At 27.3% G+C, this 18,093-nt stretch overlaps 2 protein-coding genes across 2 annotated transcripts; one reads left to right on the top strand and one right to left on the bottom strand.

Annotated features, from left to right (window-relative positions):
• Nucleotides 1-9,970: 9,970 nt before the first annotated feature.
• F5Y00DRAFT_246163 (uncharacterized protein) lies at nucleotides 9,971-12,539 on the bottom strand. The gene has a single exon (XM_048009096.1). It carries the CDS (start codon nucleotides 12,222-12,224, stop codon nucleotides 10,026-10,028), a length of 2,199 nt encoding a protein of 732 aa, XP_047861490.1. The 5' UTR covers nucleotides 12,225-12,539; the 3' UTR covers nucleotides 9,971-10,025.
• A 500-nt stretch (nucleotides 12,540-13,039) lies between these two features.
• F5Y00DRAFT_167706 (Sec23/Sec24 trunk domain-containing protein) lies at nucleotides 13,040-16,117 on the top strand. Its single transcript, XM_048004808.1, has 7 exons — nucleotides 13,040-13,233; nucleotides 13,301-13,431; nucleotides 13,489-13,783; nucleotides 13,844-14,326; nucleotides 14,384-15,481; nucleotides 15,541-15,740; nucleotides 15,792-16,117. The coding sequence occupies exons 1-7, from the start codon at nucleotides 13,141-13,143 to the stop codon at nucleotides 15,814-15,816; spliced, it is 2,325 nt and encodes a 774-aa protein (XP_047861489.1). The 5' UTR covers nucleotides 13,040-13,140; the 3' UTR covers nucleotides 15,817-16,117.
• Nucleotides 16,118-18,093: the final 1,976 nt, after the last annotated feature.

Genomic DNA, 18,093 nt, shown 5'->3' with positions numbered 1-18,093 from the left:
ATTTTATTATTTAATATTTTTTATATTATTAAAATATAACACTTTTATATTAATATAATTTTATTAATTATAATTTATTAAAGTTTTTAATATAATAAAATAAATTTATTTAATTAATTAAATTAAATAATATAATTTATATTATTAAAAAAACTTTTAATAATATAATTTATAATAAATTATAATATTATTAACTTAAAAATGTTATAAAATATATTTATTATATTTATTAATTTATATAATAATTATAATAATTAAATTTATAAAAAAAAATTTAATATTATAATAATAATAATATTATTAATAATAAAAGAATAATAAGTAAATTTATATATTTAATAATAAAATAATTATATATATATTTAAATAATATTATAAAGTTTAATATTTAATAATTATTAATAATAATAAAAGATAAATACGTATTTATAAACGATTAATAATACCATTATTTATTTTAATAATAATAAAAAAACAACTTTAAATAATAATAAAATTAAAGTTAAATAATTACATTATACAATTAAAATCACATATATAAAATTATTTTTTTATAACTTATTTTTTTAATAAACTTTTTTTTTTTACATTAATTATAATAATATAAAAAAATTTTAATACGTAATTTATATTAATTAAATAACTTTATTTAATATATTACTTTTTATTATAAAAATCTTAATACCGTTATATTATATATTATATTATTAATTATATTATTTTATATATTATTTTATATTATTTAATAAAATATTAATTATATTAAAAATAATAATTAAAAAAGATTTTATTAAATTAATAAAACTAATTAAATTAACCGTTTTTATTACCGCCGTTATTTTAATCGCCGTTATTATTTTAATTAAATTTATTACGTTTATTACGTTAATTATTTTAACGATTATAATTAAATTATTAAGTTTAATTATTAAAATTATTATTAAATTATTTATTACTTTAATTAATTATATTATATTTACTATTAACGTAATTTTAAACACTTTAATAAAATGTTTTAACGTAATTAAAAAATTAATTTAAAAATAAAAAAATTAAACTTAATAAAAATATTAAATTAAAGATTATTAAAAAATTTAATAATAATTTCGTTTTTAAATTAATAATAATTTTAATATAATTATCATTAATATTATTATTAATAATAAGAATAATTTTAACATAATTATCATTAATATTATTATTAATAATAATAATAAATTATTATTTATAAAAATCTTTATTTAATTATTATTAATTTATAAAAATATATTTTTTTTATTATAATTATAAAAAATTTTTATAAAATATTATTTAATAAAAAATCATTATTTAATTAAATTATTATTATTAATTATTAATTACATAACTTTTTTTATAACTTTATTCGTAAATTTAAAATTATTATATAAATTAATAAAATTACTTTTTATTATAAACTCGTGTAAACGTTATTACGTGTTTATAAATTTACACGTGAAAATTTATTAAAAACATTTAATATTTTATTAATTTTTTATTATTTATTCATAAATTATTTATTAATTATTTATTAATTATTTATTATTTTTTTATTATTTTTTTATTAATTTTACATAATAATTTTTAAAAGTTTTAACGTAAAAAATGTTTTTAACGGATTATAATTAAAATTTATATTTTTAATCGCATTTAAGTTAATATTAATTTAAGTCACGTGTAATTTAAACCGTAATTTTTATTATTTTTTATTTAAATTATAATATAAATTATATAAAATTTAAATTAAAATTCGTAAAGTTATTTAAAAAAAAGTGTAAAAAGTAATTTTAAATTGTTTAAAATTATACCTCGTATATTACGCACGTAATAAATAACACATTACGTAATTAATATTACTTTTAAAAAAACTTTAAAATAATTATTATAATTAAAATTTATATTTTTAATTACATTTAAATTAATTTTAATTTAAATCACGTATATTTTAAATTATATTTATTATTATTTTTTTATTTAAATTACGGTATAAATTATATAAAAATTAAATTAAAATTTATAAAATTATTAAAATAAATATTAAAAAAAATATAAAAAACGATTTTAAGTTACGCGGTATATATTTTATTTTATTACACGGGTAATAATAAACATATTATATAATTAATGTTATTTTTAAAAAAAAAACTTTAAAATAATTATTATAATTAAAATTTATATTTTTAATTACATTAAAATTAATATTATTTCGAATTACGTATATTTTAAACCGTAATTTTATTAATTTTTTTTTATTTAAATTACGGTGTAAATTATGTAAAATTTAAATTAAAATTTATAAAGTTATTTAAATAAACGTTAAAAAAAGTAAAAAAAAATAAAGTACGTACTTCGTTTTATAATATATTTAATAATAGGCATATTACGTAATTAATGTTACTTTTAAATAAAAGGTAATTTTATTAACTTGTATAATAACTTTAAATTTACGAATAAATTAAATAAACCGATTAATTTAATTAATTAAATTTTTAATATAACCGTTTTATTTTATTACGTTAAAAGTCATAAGCGTTTAACACGTGTTTTATACGTGTTTTATACCCGTAACCTTTATATAATTTAACGGGTAATTATATAAGTTAAATAACTTATAAACTTTTTAATTATATATAACTTTTTTAACTATATATAACCTTTTTTAACCACGGTTTAAATCCTCGACTTTATATTTTTTTTTTTTACGCATTATTATATAAATAAAAGTACGTTTTTATTACTTATTATATAAACGGGGTAAGTTTTATTAACCTTTTATTTATTATTATAACTTTTAATTATAATAACGTTAAATTAAAAACTTTATAATTAATTACGTAATTATAATAAATTATATAATTATAATTATAATTAATTTAATTGTTAAAATTACATAAATAACTTTTATTAAAATTTTAATTAAAATTTATTTTATTTTAAAATATACTTAATTAATATATAAAAAAATAATTAAAATACTTTTATTTTTAATAATTCTTATTAATTTATTTAAATTAAATAAAAAAGTAATATAAGTTTTTAACGAAAAAAAATACAATATAATAACTTTTTATAAATTTAAAACATAATTTTAAGTTTATAATTAAATTAAATAATTGATTTAATTAATTAAATGTTTAAATAATTACTTTATTTTATTACGTTAAAAGTTATAAATGTTTAATATATACTTTACATTAATAATATTAAATATATAATAAAATTTTAATAAAAATATAATATATTTATTTTTACGTAAAATAAGTTAATATATTATTATTTATTTAATTTATATTAAAATTAATAATATTTTTTAACAAATATATAATTTTATTTTAGTATATTTTAAAATTATTTATTTAATTAAATTATATATATTTATATTTAATTAAATTTAAATTAATAAAAAAATTAATTTATTTATAATTAAATTTAATATATATTTATAATTTTATATATTTAATTAAAATAATATAAAAGTTAAAGTTATTAATTTAATTAATTATATTAATTTAATTATTAATTTTATTATTTTATAAATTATTAAAATAATATAATAAATGCGTATTATTATTAAATTATAAATTATTAAAATTATTAAAATTATTAAAATTATTAAAAAAGTTTTAAAAATTATTATTAATAATTTTATATATTTTATAATTACTTTTATAAACTTTATAATTTATAAAAATTAAATATAATATTAAGTTTTATTAATATTAATATTAAAAATAAAAGTATTATATATTATTATATATATTATTATTATTAAAACGGTTATATTAACGTTATTATAAAAGTTACCATTTATTAATTTATTATATTTAATTGATTTTATTAATTTTAAATTAACGTAGTTAAATTAATAATAATAATTTTTTATTAATTAACTTTTATTTTACATTTTTATTAACATTATATAAATTTTATATTTAAAGTTAAAATTTTATTATATAATAATATTTAAAGGTTATTATAATTAATTTATTTTAAAAATTAATTACGAGGTTTTAAAATTATATTAAATTTGTATTTTTCGGGGTTAATATAAACGATTTTATTTAAATTTTATTATAATATTTTAAAAAATAAACTATTAAAATGTATTTTTTATCGTTTATAACTTTAAAATAATTTAAGATTTTAAATCTTTAAATCCTTTATTTTATTATCGTTTAAATTTAAAATATTGTTAAAATAAAACCATTAATATTTATTAATATTAATTATTTTAAAAGTTTAAAAGTTATTTAAATTTTAACGATTTTTTTTAATATATAATAAATTAAAAAAAACGTGTTTATAAAGTAAATTTTATTACTTTATAAATAAACTTTTATAAGTTAATTAAAAAATACCGTTATTACATTAAATTAAATAATTTTTATAAATTAATTTATATTACCGTTATATTTATTTTAAAACCTTAAAAAATATATAATATAATACATTATAAAATATTTTTATTTAATAATATTTAAAAAAGATTTTAAAATTTAATTTATTAAAACTTTAACTTATATAAAATTTTATAATTTATATAAGTTTTATATATTAAAATATATAATATATTATTTTAAATATTTATATATTATTTTAAATTAATTAATAAATAAAGAGCAACACTAGTTGCGCAGTGTGCTGTTTAATGGGTGCGCAGTATGCGGGGTATGGTCCCGGGTAGGTTAAAATCGTTTCCCGCATCCCTTTTAATATTTACCTTAATAACTTTACGAATCCTGGTCCGATCTTTATATAATTTATACCATAATTTAAATAAGAAAATGACGAAAATTACGATCCAGGGTGCACGTGATTCGGGCCAGTATTGACCCGGATGCAGCTGAAAGTATGAATTTTAGCTATAGTGGCTGTTTTAAGGCTCCTTTTAGTGGCTTTTATCCCCTATAATCCCAACACCTTTCATCTTTAATAACTTTACCAATATAGCCCCGATAAATTTCGAAAAGGTCTTAATATTTAAATAACTAAATAAGCAATATTATAAAGCAAATCCGAGATTTTTAGCGATTTATTTCGTAAAGATACAGCTGTTTCTATATAATAAGCTAAAATAAACTAGTAAAAAAGTCATTTTATATATATAAATCTTTACCGTTCAAATATCTCAGCCAATTCGAGGCCGAATCACGTGCACCTTGGACCGTAATTTTCGTCATTTTCTTATCTAAATTACGATATAATTTATTAATGATTCGGATGGGAATTTGTAAAGTTATTAAGGTAAACGTTAAAAAGGGGTGGGAAAAAGCCGGGTACGTACCCCTTGGATACCCCGCATACTGCGCAAGCAGCAATGGGCATACTGCGCAACTAGTGTTGCTTTAAATAAAGCTTAAAAATTACAAATATTTTAAAGGAAATTAAAGGAAAAAATAAAAGATTTTAAAAAATAATGAAAAAATATATTTATACATACAACCGTTTTTTTAAATAAAAAAATAATAAAGTAATAAAAACTTTATTTTAATATATAAAACTTATAATTAATTAATTATTTATTAAATATTATTAGATTTTTTAATGTTAAAAATAAAAAAAAACATATTATTTACATATTTAACGTTAATATTTTTTTTAATAAAATTTATATAATTTAAAATATTTCTTTTATATTTACATAAGTAATAACTTTTTAAACTTTTATAAAACTTTTTTAAATATTAAATTATTTTTTAATATTAAAAATTAATTTTTAAAATTATAAAAGTTAAGTTTTAACTTTAATATTTACGATATTTCCATTGGTTTTTAAATTATTTTTAACTTTTTTAAAGTTTTTAAAACTTTTAATAACTTTTTTAACTTTATTATTAATAAGTTTTTTATATAAAAAAAGATTTAAATTAAATTAATCATTATTTAAAACAATTTTATCGTTAATAACACGTTTTTTATTAACTTTAAATAATAAATCATTTATTATTATTATTAATTTAATTTATTTTTTTATAATATAATAAATAATATTTTTTATAATATATTACATATATAATTATTATAATAATAATATAAACGTTAAATTTATAATTTTTTTAAATACCTTTAAAAAATTATTAAAAATAATAATAAGTTTTTAAATTTTATATTATATACGTAATTTATTTAAACATTTTAATTACTACGTAAAATTAACTTTAACTTTATTTAAAATAAAATTAAAAATAATATAAAAGTTAATATATAATGATGTAATACTTGTAATATTTAATAATAATATATTAAATCGATTAATTTATAATTTATAAATTAATATAAAAAATAAAATAAAAATATTAACATTATTTTATATATATTATTAAATAATAAAACTTTAAAATTATATTATTATAAATTAATATATCATTTAAAAATTTAAAATATATGTATTATTTAATTAATTATTAAATTTTTATCGATTTTATAATTAATATCGTAAGTTTTTTTATATTATTATAACTTTTTTATTAATAATTAAATATTTATAAATTTTTTTTATAATTTATTATAAAGTTTTTATTTAATATTTAAAATATTTTATATTATAATTATAATATTTTCGTTATAAATTTTTATATATAATTATTTATTATTTTTATTTAAATTAAAAAAGTTATTAAAATTAACTTTAAACTTAAATTTTATATAAAATTTTAAATTATTAAATTTAAAATTATTTTTCGATAAATAATATACGATTTAATAATTAATTAAAAACTTAATTTTTAATAATTATAATATAATTATTTTAAAATTATAATTTTTTTTTAAAATTATTAATATTTAATGTTAATTTTAATAAAATGTAATTTATAATTATAAATATTATTTTAATAATAATTAATTAAATAATATTTTTTTTATAATATAAAATTATAATTTTATATAAACATTTATATTTAATTAATTTTTATTAATAATAATTATTATTATAATTTTTTTATTATTTTAATTAATTATATTTAAATTAATAATAATAAATAAAACTTTCGTTATTAAATATACCATTTATAACTTTTATTTTTACATTTTTTATAATATATATATAAAATTTTTATTATTTAATAATATTTTAAAAAACGTTATACGTTTTTTTAAATAAATTAAAAAATAATTATAAATCATATAAAAATAATAACGTTTTTCTTTTTAAAGTTTTTTTTAAAAATTTTTTTAAAGTTTATTTATAATTAAAAATTAAAGATTTAATTAATTAAAAAATTTAAATAATTTAAAATTAAAAAAATTAAATTAATAATATTAATATAAAATTTTATAAAAGTTTTAATAAATAATATAATTATAATAAATTTTAAAAAAATTATCGATTTTAATTAAATAAATAATATTATTTTTATTATTTATATATTATTATTTTAAAAATTTATAATAACTTTAAAATAAATATATATAATTTTTAATTAAATAAATAATTTTAAAATATAATAAAATAAAATTATATATTTATTAAAAAATAATATTAATTTTAATATAAATTAAATAAATAATAATATATTAATTTATTTTACATAAAAATAAATATATTATATTTTTATTAAACTTTTATTATATATTTAACATTATTAATTTTATACGCGTTTTACACTTATAATTTTTTATAATTTAACGGGTAATTATATAAGTTATTTTAACATTAAATAAAAAATAATAATAATTATATATATATAATATATATTATATTTTTAAATATAAACTATTTTTAAATGTTAAAAAAAAACGTAAAGTTTATTAAATTTATATACATTAATGTTAAAAGTTAATTAATATTTTTTAAATAATATAATTAATACGTCGTTTTTATATTATAAATTATTTAATTAATAAACGGTTTATAATAACTCGTACGTTTTTTACATTTTTTACGTTATTTATATTTTTACACCGTTTTTATTTTAAACGGCTTTTATTAATAAACGGTACGTATATCGTTTAAAATAAATATATATATATATATATATAAAATAAAAAATATATTTTTATACATTTTTATATAAAAATTCATTTATAAATTTTTTTTAATTAATAATAATTATAATTATAATTATAAGTTATAAGTTATAATTAATTTAATTAAAAAGTTACATATTTTTTAAATAAATTATAAAATATATATTATATATTATAAATATACGTATAAATTTAAAACAATATTAATTACGTAATATGTTTATTATTAAGTGCGTAATATACGGGGTATAAAGTAATACGTACCCGAAGATTATTTATTTTTTTTTTATACATACTTTAATAACTTTATAAATCTTAATTTAAATCTTATATAATTTATATTATAATTTAAATTAAAAAATGACGAAAATTACGGTTTAAAATACACGCGATTCGGCTTAAAACTAGTAAAAATATTAAAGATATCTTTATTTATATATATAAAATGATGTTTTTAATGGTTTTTATTAACGTATTTTATAAATATAACCGCATTTCAATTAAATAAATAGTTAAAAATCAGGGATTTTCGTTATAAATTTAAACAATTAATTATTTATATTTTACCATTTTTCTTAAATTTATAGAACCAATATTTATAAAGTTATTAAGGTTAAAAGGTGTTAAGATTATAAAAGATAAAAGTTATTAAAAAAAGCTTTAAAATAATTATTATAATTAAAATTTATATTTTCAGCCGTATCCGGGTTAATATTGGTCCGAATTACATGTACCTTAAACTGTAATTTTACTGATTTTCTTATATAAATTATAATATAAATTATATAAGATCCGAAGTAATATTCGTAAAGTTATTAAAGATTAAATGCGGAAAGCGATTTTAAGTTATCGGGTACGTACCGCGTATATTACGCATGCAGTAATAAGCATACTACGTAATTAATGTTACTTTAAATTTATAATTATAAAATATAACTTAATTTATATATTTAAAATTATATAATAATATTTTATACGTATTATTTAATATAAAAAACTATTTAAATTAAAAATAATGTAAAAAATGTAAAAAGTGTAAAAACCGTTTATTAATTAAAATTATATTAATACGGTTTATTTTAATTTAACGTTTTAAATATTTAAAACGTTTAAATTATAAATAATAATATTATTATTTAAATATTTAAATTATTTAATTTTTTAAACGTAAAAATTAAAAGTTATTTATTAAATTAAATAAAATAAATATAATTTAATTTAATAAATAATATATATATAATTATTATTATTTTTTTATAACGTTAAAATATATAATAAACTTTTTAATTATATATAATTTTTTTAATTATATATAACTTTTTTTAATTATATATAACTTTTTTTAATTATATAATTTTAAAATTAAATTTATAATTTAAATTTTTAATTTTATAATTTTTTTTTATATATTATTACGTAAATAAAAACATATTATATTTTTATTTATTTTATAAATAAATTAAATTTTACGATTTAATTTTATTAAATTGTTTTATTAACTTTTTATTAATATTATTATAATTAAAAATTATAAAAGTTTAATTTTATTATATTACGTTAATAACTTTTATTAAAATTTTAATTAAATTTATTTTATTTTAAAATATATTTAATTAAATTTTAATAAAAATTTATTTTATTATAAAATATATTTAATTAATATATATAAAATTAATAAAAACATTTTTATTTTTAATAATTTTTATTTTTTTATTTAATTTAATTAAAAAAGAAAAGCGGGTTAAACTTTTATAAAAAAAAAATGCAAAATAATAATCCTTCGTAAACTTAAAGCATAATTTTAAAAAATTTTTATATACGAGTTTACAAGCACGTGAAAACGCTTCCGCGAGCTTACAAGTGCATGCGTTTTCGTAAATTTTATATAATTAAAAATCTTGTTATATGGCTTATGTAACCGCTTAACGCGGCGAGGCTAAGCGGCTTTACGGGATTTAACCAATCGTTTAGCTTAATCGTAAACTTGAGGCTATTGTGCAAACCAACGGGGTTGCCTTTTGTATTATATTATTTTTATATTACAGGTTAAACTCATTCATTATTAGTCTCTTACTGCCTTTTTCTTTTCTTAATTCATCAAGCGTTTTGGACATGTTTTGCAAAGCTAACTTGACATCTCGAAGGCAAGCGTCTCCATCCTCTTCAAGACGCTGTAATCGTTTTTCGATTTGTTCCTCCGTATGCTCCTCATGCAAACTCTGCGGATCTTCTCTCTCCTCTGTATCTTTGGCCTTGGCAACGCCGAGCATCTTCTCGACTAACCTGGATATCTCCTCTTCTCTGGCTAGCTTTGCCTTCTCTAACCGTTCCTTTGTTCTTGTAACCCGCCACGCTTTGTCATTCACCTTTTCTTGGTCGGGCTCATGGTATATTGCCGCTTCCGACTTGAGCATCGGCTTCCCGGCTACGCGTGATTGGATTCGCCGCGTGATTTCCGTAGGGTGACTATTTCGTTTGGGCGAGGCACTGCTGGGCGAAGTCGGTGGTGTTAGCACACCTGTTAAAGTATGACGGTTGAATTTATCTATAGCTAATTTGGCGTGCTCGTTATGGCCGGTTATAACGCTCTTGTGGACCATTATTGGCATATGCTTCTGACGCGGTTGCGATATAATTTTCAGCTTATTGAATGGGGGGCGCGAAAATGGAACTGATGCTGCCGGTGCTGATTGAGGGTTTAGATTAGCCACGACCATAACTGGCGTTATGGTAATGTCATTGGTAGTCATTGGTATAATCAAATCATTAGCAGGGGCTATCTCCGTTGTCATGATACGAGAAAGGTTCCAGTTGTTTTCTGGAATCACTGTGGCTAATGGAGGCAAATCACTTTCCATAGTCCCTATGGGGGTAGTTTGTGCCACCCCGCTCTCTTTGGAGACTGATTGATCCTCACGTGTCCGGGATGGCGACCTCGATGGTAACCTCGGTGTAGTAGGAGAATTACCGAGGAACCGCCCGAGGATAGGAGAGTCTTTCGAATTATCGGCATTGCGGATCGGTGGTATAGTTGAGTCAAAGATAGTTGCATCATAGCAGGTAGAGGTTGATGTTGGCTTGCTCGGAACAGTCTTATTTGAGCCTTGTTGGAAGCATTTCGGTGTCAGATTTCGTTTGTCTGGATCCTTCTCTTCGTACGGTGAGGGTAAAGTAAGACTGATAGTTGGAACCGTATGAGTAGGATGTTGACTTATTGCTCTTTCTGACGTTGAGAATGGTTTATCTACATTAGGCATAAGATCTCTGGGGCTGCTGATCGCAATCCCTATTGGGAGATTATATGGTTCATTCGTGCTAAGTAACCCGTGAGGTAAGCTCGACACTGCCTTTATATTGTTTCTGAGGAATTGCCTCCCATCTTCATTCGCCGCGACAGTGTGTGAATCGTGACCCACTCGCGTGGAAGATGCAGCTGAGGAAGCCCTGGGTCTAAGGCGACCCATTGCTAGCGACCTGCCCGTTTCGCCTAAGGTTGCTGACCTTGAGCTTCTAGTCACGGTGGTATTTATCACAAGTCTATCTGGTTTAGAAGAGACGTGAGAAATTTCACCGGGGTCACTACGTCGATGGGGCAGTGCCGTGCGCTGTATTATTAGCCCATCTAGTGAAGCCGTAAGTACTCCGTTGGAGCTCGTTGCGCGCTTACTCGACGAACGAGGTCGTACCATCGGGGGAGAGGTAATACTCGACTGATAGCGTGCCATAGAGCCAACACATGCATCTGCGGTAGACGGTCTTGAGGTTGTAGGCGGGATGGGGAAGTTCATCGCTGCTAACATATTGGGAAATCCTGGCGATTCGGGCAGCAACTGATCTTGCGAGGCTGCTAAGCTGGGCCGAGTGAGATCCTTCGTATTGATCTCTAAACGCCGCTTCGCGCCAGGCAAGGTTTCATGGCCCATCGTAAGTGGATGTGTCCCAGCTATTCTTGACGAGGCTGTCTCTGATCGCTCAGATTGACAGCCAGGCGCTTGTCGTAGAGGCGCGCTGGGTGAAGAATGCGATCTTAGTCGAGAAGAGTGACCATGCTGCGCCGTTTCCCCCGAAAGTAGATGGCGGGGAATATATGAGAGCGGATGCCCCTGTGGCTTTGCTTTCGGCTCATTCCTTGGTGAGCTATCAACAGTTTGGAACATGCTCGAAGTTGATCGGGAGCGAGATAACATTGAAATCTTCAATTCTCGATCCACCAACATAGTAGGCGCGTTCACCTTCATGAGTTAGGTTCGGAGGGAGCCGGTTATGCCAATTAAATCCCACACGTGGTCATCTCGATTATGAGATTCACGATCCACTGACAACACGAAACCTACACTTGTTTGTAGGCAAAAAATGAAGGACTTGGACACTTGGTGCAGGTTTGGAGGAGGCCGTCCCTTAATAAATAAATAGCAGAGGTGGCATCGTCCTTCGACGGAGCCAACAAAGTTTGGAATATCATCAAAGAGCGGAAGGTGGAAATAACTAAGCAGCTAAGTCGTCTCGGAACTTCCTACAGGATCCCAGACGCGCATCGGCTTGTACTGATTGGGATATAGGTAGATTCTATTTACGGTGTACTTAGCTAACTAGCTAAGTCATATGTATAATGTATATTAGATATATTAGATAATCATCCTCGGCTCATAAGATGTATGTATGGAAGGAAGTATTCAAGGTACATTGTACTTGGATTTTTACGGCGGTGATAACACGAGGATGCATTTAAAAGGTAACATTCTAAAAAACAGTATGTTGATCTTACAGGGATTAGGTAGTACCCATGCTTTTTTCCCCCTTGGGTTCTGGGATGCAACTTGTCCATATCGAAAGTACCAGGTAGGCTGGTAGGTAGGTTAGGTAGGTACTTATGGCTCCTACCCCACAGCGCCAGTCTGTCCTTAAGCTTTACGGTTGACAATACTTGATTCATACTACATAGAAATATCATTGATACCGCACACCGAACACACACCGCGACCCTAGTGAAGGAAATTCCCTCTCAATCTCGAAGCCCGCCTTGGCTTTGCAAACTGCATTGCGCTGCACTTAGGACATCACACAAACAGACATTCCACCATCAGCAATTGCTGTAGGTGTATTGATACTCGACGTCCAACGAGCTTAGCGGGCTATCGCGAGCGCACCGACGGTATGGATTACGAAGCTTTAAAAGAACAATGGAGCGAGGTGGAAGATCGTGACGGTGTCCGACTGAGTTGGAATGTTTTTCCCAGCTCTCGAATGGTAACTTGGCCCTCCAGCTGTTTTGGCTGCATTTTCGTGAGCGCATGTGTTCTGAAGTTTTGCATAGGAAGCATCTCGCCTCGTCGTCCCCATCGGTGCTCTCTACACTCCCCTGAAAGAGAAGCCAGATACACCCTTACTACAATTCGAGCCCGTGACGTGTAAACAACCCTGTCGCTCTGTCTTGAACCCCTTCTGGTCAGTGTTCCTCGAAATCCCGCCATGGTTTCGAGTCGCATAGCTAATGGTACCCAGTCAAGTCGACGTTAGGGCACGTCTTTGGATCTGCCCATTCTGCCTTTCGAGGAACCCTCTTCCTCCTCATTACAAGGACATCACGCCCAACGCCATCCCCCCCGAGCTGCACCCATCGAACACAACGATCGAGTATCGGCTCTCACGACCAGCACCCAGCCCGCCTATTTTCCTCTATGTTGTCGATACGTGTCAAGAGGATGATAGTCTGTCGGCTTTGAAGGAGTCGCTCATCATGAGTTTGAGCCTCCTCCCCGAGAACGCCTTGGTTGGCCTGATTACTTATGGAACAATGGTGCGCCTATCTCATCCCTAATATTGGGGCAATTTTTATTGCTGACACCCGAGTTCCCAGGCCCAAGTTCACGAGATCGGGTATACCGAGTGCGCCAAGTCATACGTCTTTCGTGGTAGCAAAGATTATTCTGCCAAACAAGTTCAGGAGATGTTAGGTCTGCTTGCTCCGAGTCTCCGCCCTGGCATGCCACAGCAGCAGCCTGGTCGACCTATGTTGCCCATGGGGCCAGCCACTAGATTTTTGTTACCAGTTCAGCAGTGTGAGTTTCAACTTACTAAGATCCTCGAACAATTGCAGAAGGATCCTTGGCCTGTCGCTAGTGATAGGAGAAATCTTCGATGTTCTGGTGTTGCGCTTAGCGTTGCTGTTGGCCTGCTCGAGTCTTCATTCCAAAACGCTGGTGGTAGGATTATGCTCTTCGCCGGCGGTCCTGCGACTGAAGGCCCAGGAATGGTCGTTGGCCCCGAATTGAGAGAACCAATTCGCTCACACCACGATATTGATCGTGACAATATCAAATATTATAAGAAAGCACTTAAGGTTGGTGTTATTCTCATTTGTATACATTCGGGCTTGCTTGGTGGCTAACCCCTTTAGTTCTACGACAATCTTGCGAAGCGGACTGCTCACAATGGTCACATAATAGACATATTCGCCGGCTGCTTAGATCAAGTAGGATTGCTTGAGATGAAAGGCTTGTGTAACTCGACAGGCGGTCATATGATCCTCACTGATAGCTTCACATCATCTATGTTTAAGCAGTCGTTTATTCGGGTCTTCGAGAAGGATGGGGATGATAATTTATTAATGGGCTTTAATGCTGTTCTCGAAGTTTTGACGACTAAGGAGTTGAAGGTTACCGGCTTGATTGGACACGCCGTGTCATTGAACAAGAAGTCAACTTCGGTTGGAGAGACCGAGTGTGGTATTGGCAACACGTGCTCGTGGAAGATGTGTGGCATTGATCCCAATGCTAGTTACGGCGTCTACTTCGAAATTGCAAGCCAAGGCGGCCCAACACAACACCAGCAGGGCCAGCAGAAGGGTATGATGCAGTTCTTGACGTATTACCAGCATTCTTCTGGGCAGTTTCACCTACGCGTAACTACTATTGCCAGGAACTTGAGCGGCCCAGCCGGAGATCCCGCTATCGCACAATCCTTCGACCAAGAAGCGGCCGCGGTACTTATGTCGAGAATTGCCGTTTTCAAGGCAGAGGTTGATGACGGTCCCGATGTTCTCCGATGGGTGGACCGGATGCTTATTCGGTTATGCTCACGTTTTGCCGACTACAGGAAAGACGACCCTTCCTCGTTTAGGTTGGAGAAGAACTTCACTCTCTACCCTCAGTTTATGTTTCACCTCCGGCGAAGCCAGTTCCTACAGGTCTTCAACAACTCCCCCGACGAGACAGCCTTTTATCGCCACGTGCTGAATCACGAAGATGTGAGCAATTCTCTCATCATGATACAACCAACTCTCGATTCGTATACCTTCGACCAGGATGGAGGACAGCCTGTCTTGTTAGACTCGACTTCTATCCAGCCTACACATATTTTATTGCTGGATACGTTCTTCCACATCCTCATCTTTCACGGAGAAACTATTGCAGAATGGAAGAAAGCGGGGTATCAAGACCAAGAAGGTTATGAGAATTTCGCTACACTTCTGGAACAACCAAAAGAAGATGCAAGAGTAAGTGCGAAGATGATTATTCCGATGGAGCATGATGTTAATATTAATTCCTTGAACAGGACCTTATTGCAGACCGTTTCCCGCTTCCTCGGTTTATTGTATGCGATGCTGGTGGCTCTCAAGCGCGATTTTTACTGTCAAAGCTTAACCCATCGACGACACACACCACAGGGGCATACGGCGGTGTTGGTGCACAGACTGCGCAGACAATCTTCACTGATGATGTATCGCTGCAAACCTTCATGGATCATTTGATGAAGTTAGTAATCCAGTACTCCCAAATCAACTTTCAAGACTAACAATATAACAGGTTGGCTGTGAGCGGGACGAATTAATTGTGTAGTAAAACCCAACCCCTTAGACGAGGAGTTTATGATGCTTGTGCTACATAGCTTATTGGGCCTAACAGCTGCTCCGTCATGATTGTTTCTCCAAACTCCGTCCATGATGAGTTTCACGAGCTCGCTTGTCTTAAGTGTTAGCATTATAGTATACTAATTCTTAAAAAAAAATACCGAAGTTGGCTCGGAGCGACTCATGTACTCAGTATTATTGTAGACAGCAGTCAGTTCATGCGTCAATAAACCGTATCTCCTCGTTGATATGTACAGTATGTGTCATTTTTCTCTTAACCCTTCCTGTCTTTAAAGCTTCCACCTCGTTGGTACCCGGGTAGGCGATTACATGGTCTTCCCCGTATCGGTTTAATGCGATGCGAGACTTCTATTACCTACGTCTACAAAACAAGGTAGCAAATACATTTTATCCTTATGTAATCGAAATCTTTTTTTCGGAGTTAACTAATTAAGGTTGAATCCACGAAGCGAAGGTGCATGCTACACCTTATCTTTTAGCCCAATCAATTCTCAATTTGCTCACCTGGCCCCACCTATTATTTCCTCTCACTTTCCTAGGGCTGCTGCGTGGTCTAGCTTGTCGCGGGTACGAAATACAAACCCCACTGTCTAGGGCTTCTCTAGCCCACAACTGAATTTCCTCAAGACCACTTTCTCAACTTCCACCCTCCTGTTTGCAAGCGCTGCTCACGAGGCTCACAACATCTTACGCAGAAAGTCTCCCTAGGATTTTTATTGGCAAACTCGTGAGACTTTAAACTTGAGCGAAGATGCGTAAGTCAATGAATCCGCCCCCGTTCAGTTTTACAGCGCAAGCTAACTTATAGAATATAGCTCCCAAGATTGATCCTAATGAGGTGAAGGTCATGTACGTTGAAATACAGATAAAAAACATCAATCCGATTTCAATTTCTCCAGGGACAGGAAATTGCGATTGCTCCGAATTCGAGGCTGACAGATAGTTCTATAGCCACCTTCGAGCGACCGGTGGAGAGGTCGGTGCCTCATCGGCACTTGCCCCCAAGATTGGTCCCCTTGGTCTATCGCCCAAGAAGGTCGGAGAAGACATTGCCAAGGCGACTGGCGACTGGGTAAGTGTTTGATTAATGTGGCGCGAAGTCAATGTGCTAGGCTGACAGTGTTTTGATTAATAGAAAGGCCTACGAGTCACCGTAAAGCTCACAATCCAGAACCGTCAAGCCGCCGTCTCCGTCGTCCCCACAGCATCGTCCCTCATCATCAAGGCATTGAAGGAGCCCCCCCGTGACAGGAAGAAGGAAAAGAACATCAAGCACTCCAAGAGCGTACCTCTCGACGACATCATCGAGATCGCCCGAACAATGCGATTCAAGTCCTTCTCCAAGAACCTGAAAGGATCTGTCAAGGAGATCCTAGGAACAGCATACAGCGTAGGCTGCCAAGTGGATGGACGAAGCCCCAAGGATATCAGCGACGACATCGAGAGTGGCGAGATCGACAGTAAGTTAATATAACCAGTGCGCTCCCTCTACTATACAGGTTACTGACGCCGGCCGACACAGTTCCGGAAGAATAAATATGGACTGGGTGGGCTGAAAATGGGCTTCTTTTTTTTCGATGCATATTTCGACAGGAGTTCAGGAATGGCTTGCGATAGTCGTCGCCGACACACTCTGAATTGAGACGAATGAAATAAACTTGGCCGCTTCCGTGACATGCATCCCACACTCCCCGAATACCCTCGTTACACCCTTGGCTACCTTCTGAGATAAACCTAACTCCCCGTGGTCTATTTCTCTTTCTCGTCAAGGAATATTGAAACCCGACCAACTACTCACCGCGGCTTTCTTGCTACCAAAGCGTGGAGGCGGAGGTCCATCTTGCTCGGTCGACATTTGAATACCTCATTACAGGCTTTTTAAACCCAAATTTTTTTCTTCATTCTATTCGCTGGCCGGGATGCGGCGCGGATATGCTTCGTAAGAGGATGTTACTGCAAATCTAAGAGGAATTGTGACTTAGCCTTGTATAATAAAGGCACCTTGTTTGGTAAGTACGTTATAAGTTGTCCTGGTATATTGTTTCTAAGTCTTTCCGCCTATTGACATCAAATCATACCATTGCTAATTAATAAATCTTGCGACCATCTGCCTGCTGATCTAATGTTTTGATAGCCTCGTGTAGCCTAATATTCGTATTGCTTACCTTTGCATTTGGTACCGCATCTCTCTGTTGAAGTCCGATGCGGCTTATTAATGGCGCTTTGTAATAAGCTAT

Source organism: Daldinia vernicosa (genome assembly GCF_022497035.1).
Source record: "Daldinia vernicosa strain CBS 139.73 unplaced genomic scaffold F5Y00scaffold_55, whole genome shotgun sequence".
Lineage (NCBI taxonomy): Eukaryota > Fungi > Ascomycota > Sordariomycetes > Xylariales > Hypoxylaceae > Daldinia > Daldinia vernicosa.
This window is presented reverse-complemented; position numbering and strand designations above follow the sequence as displayed.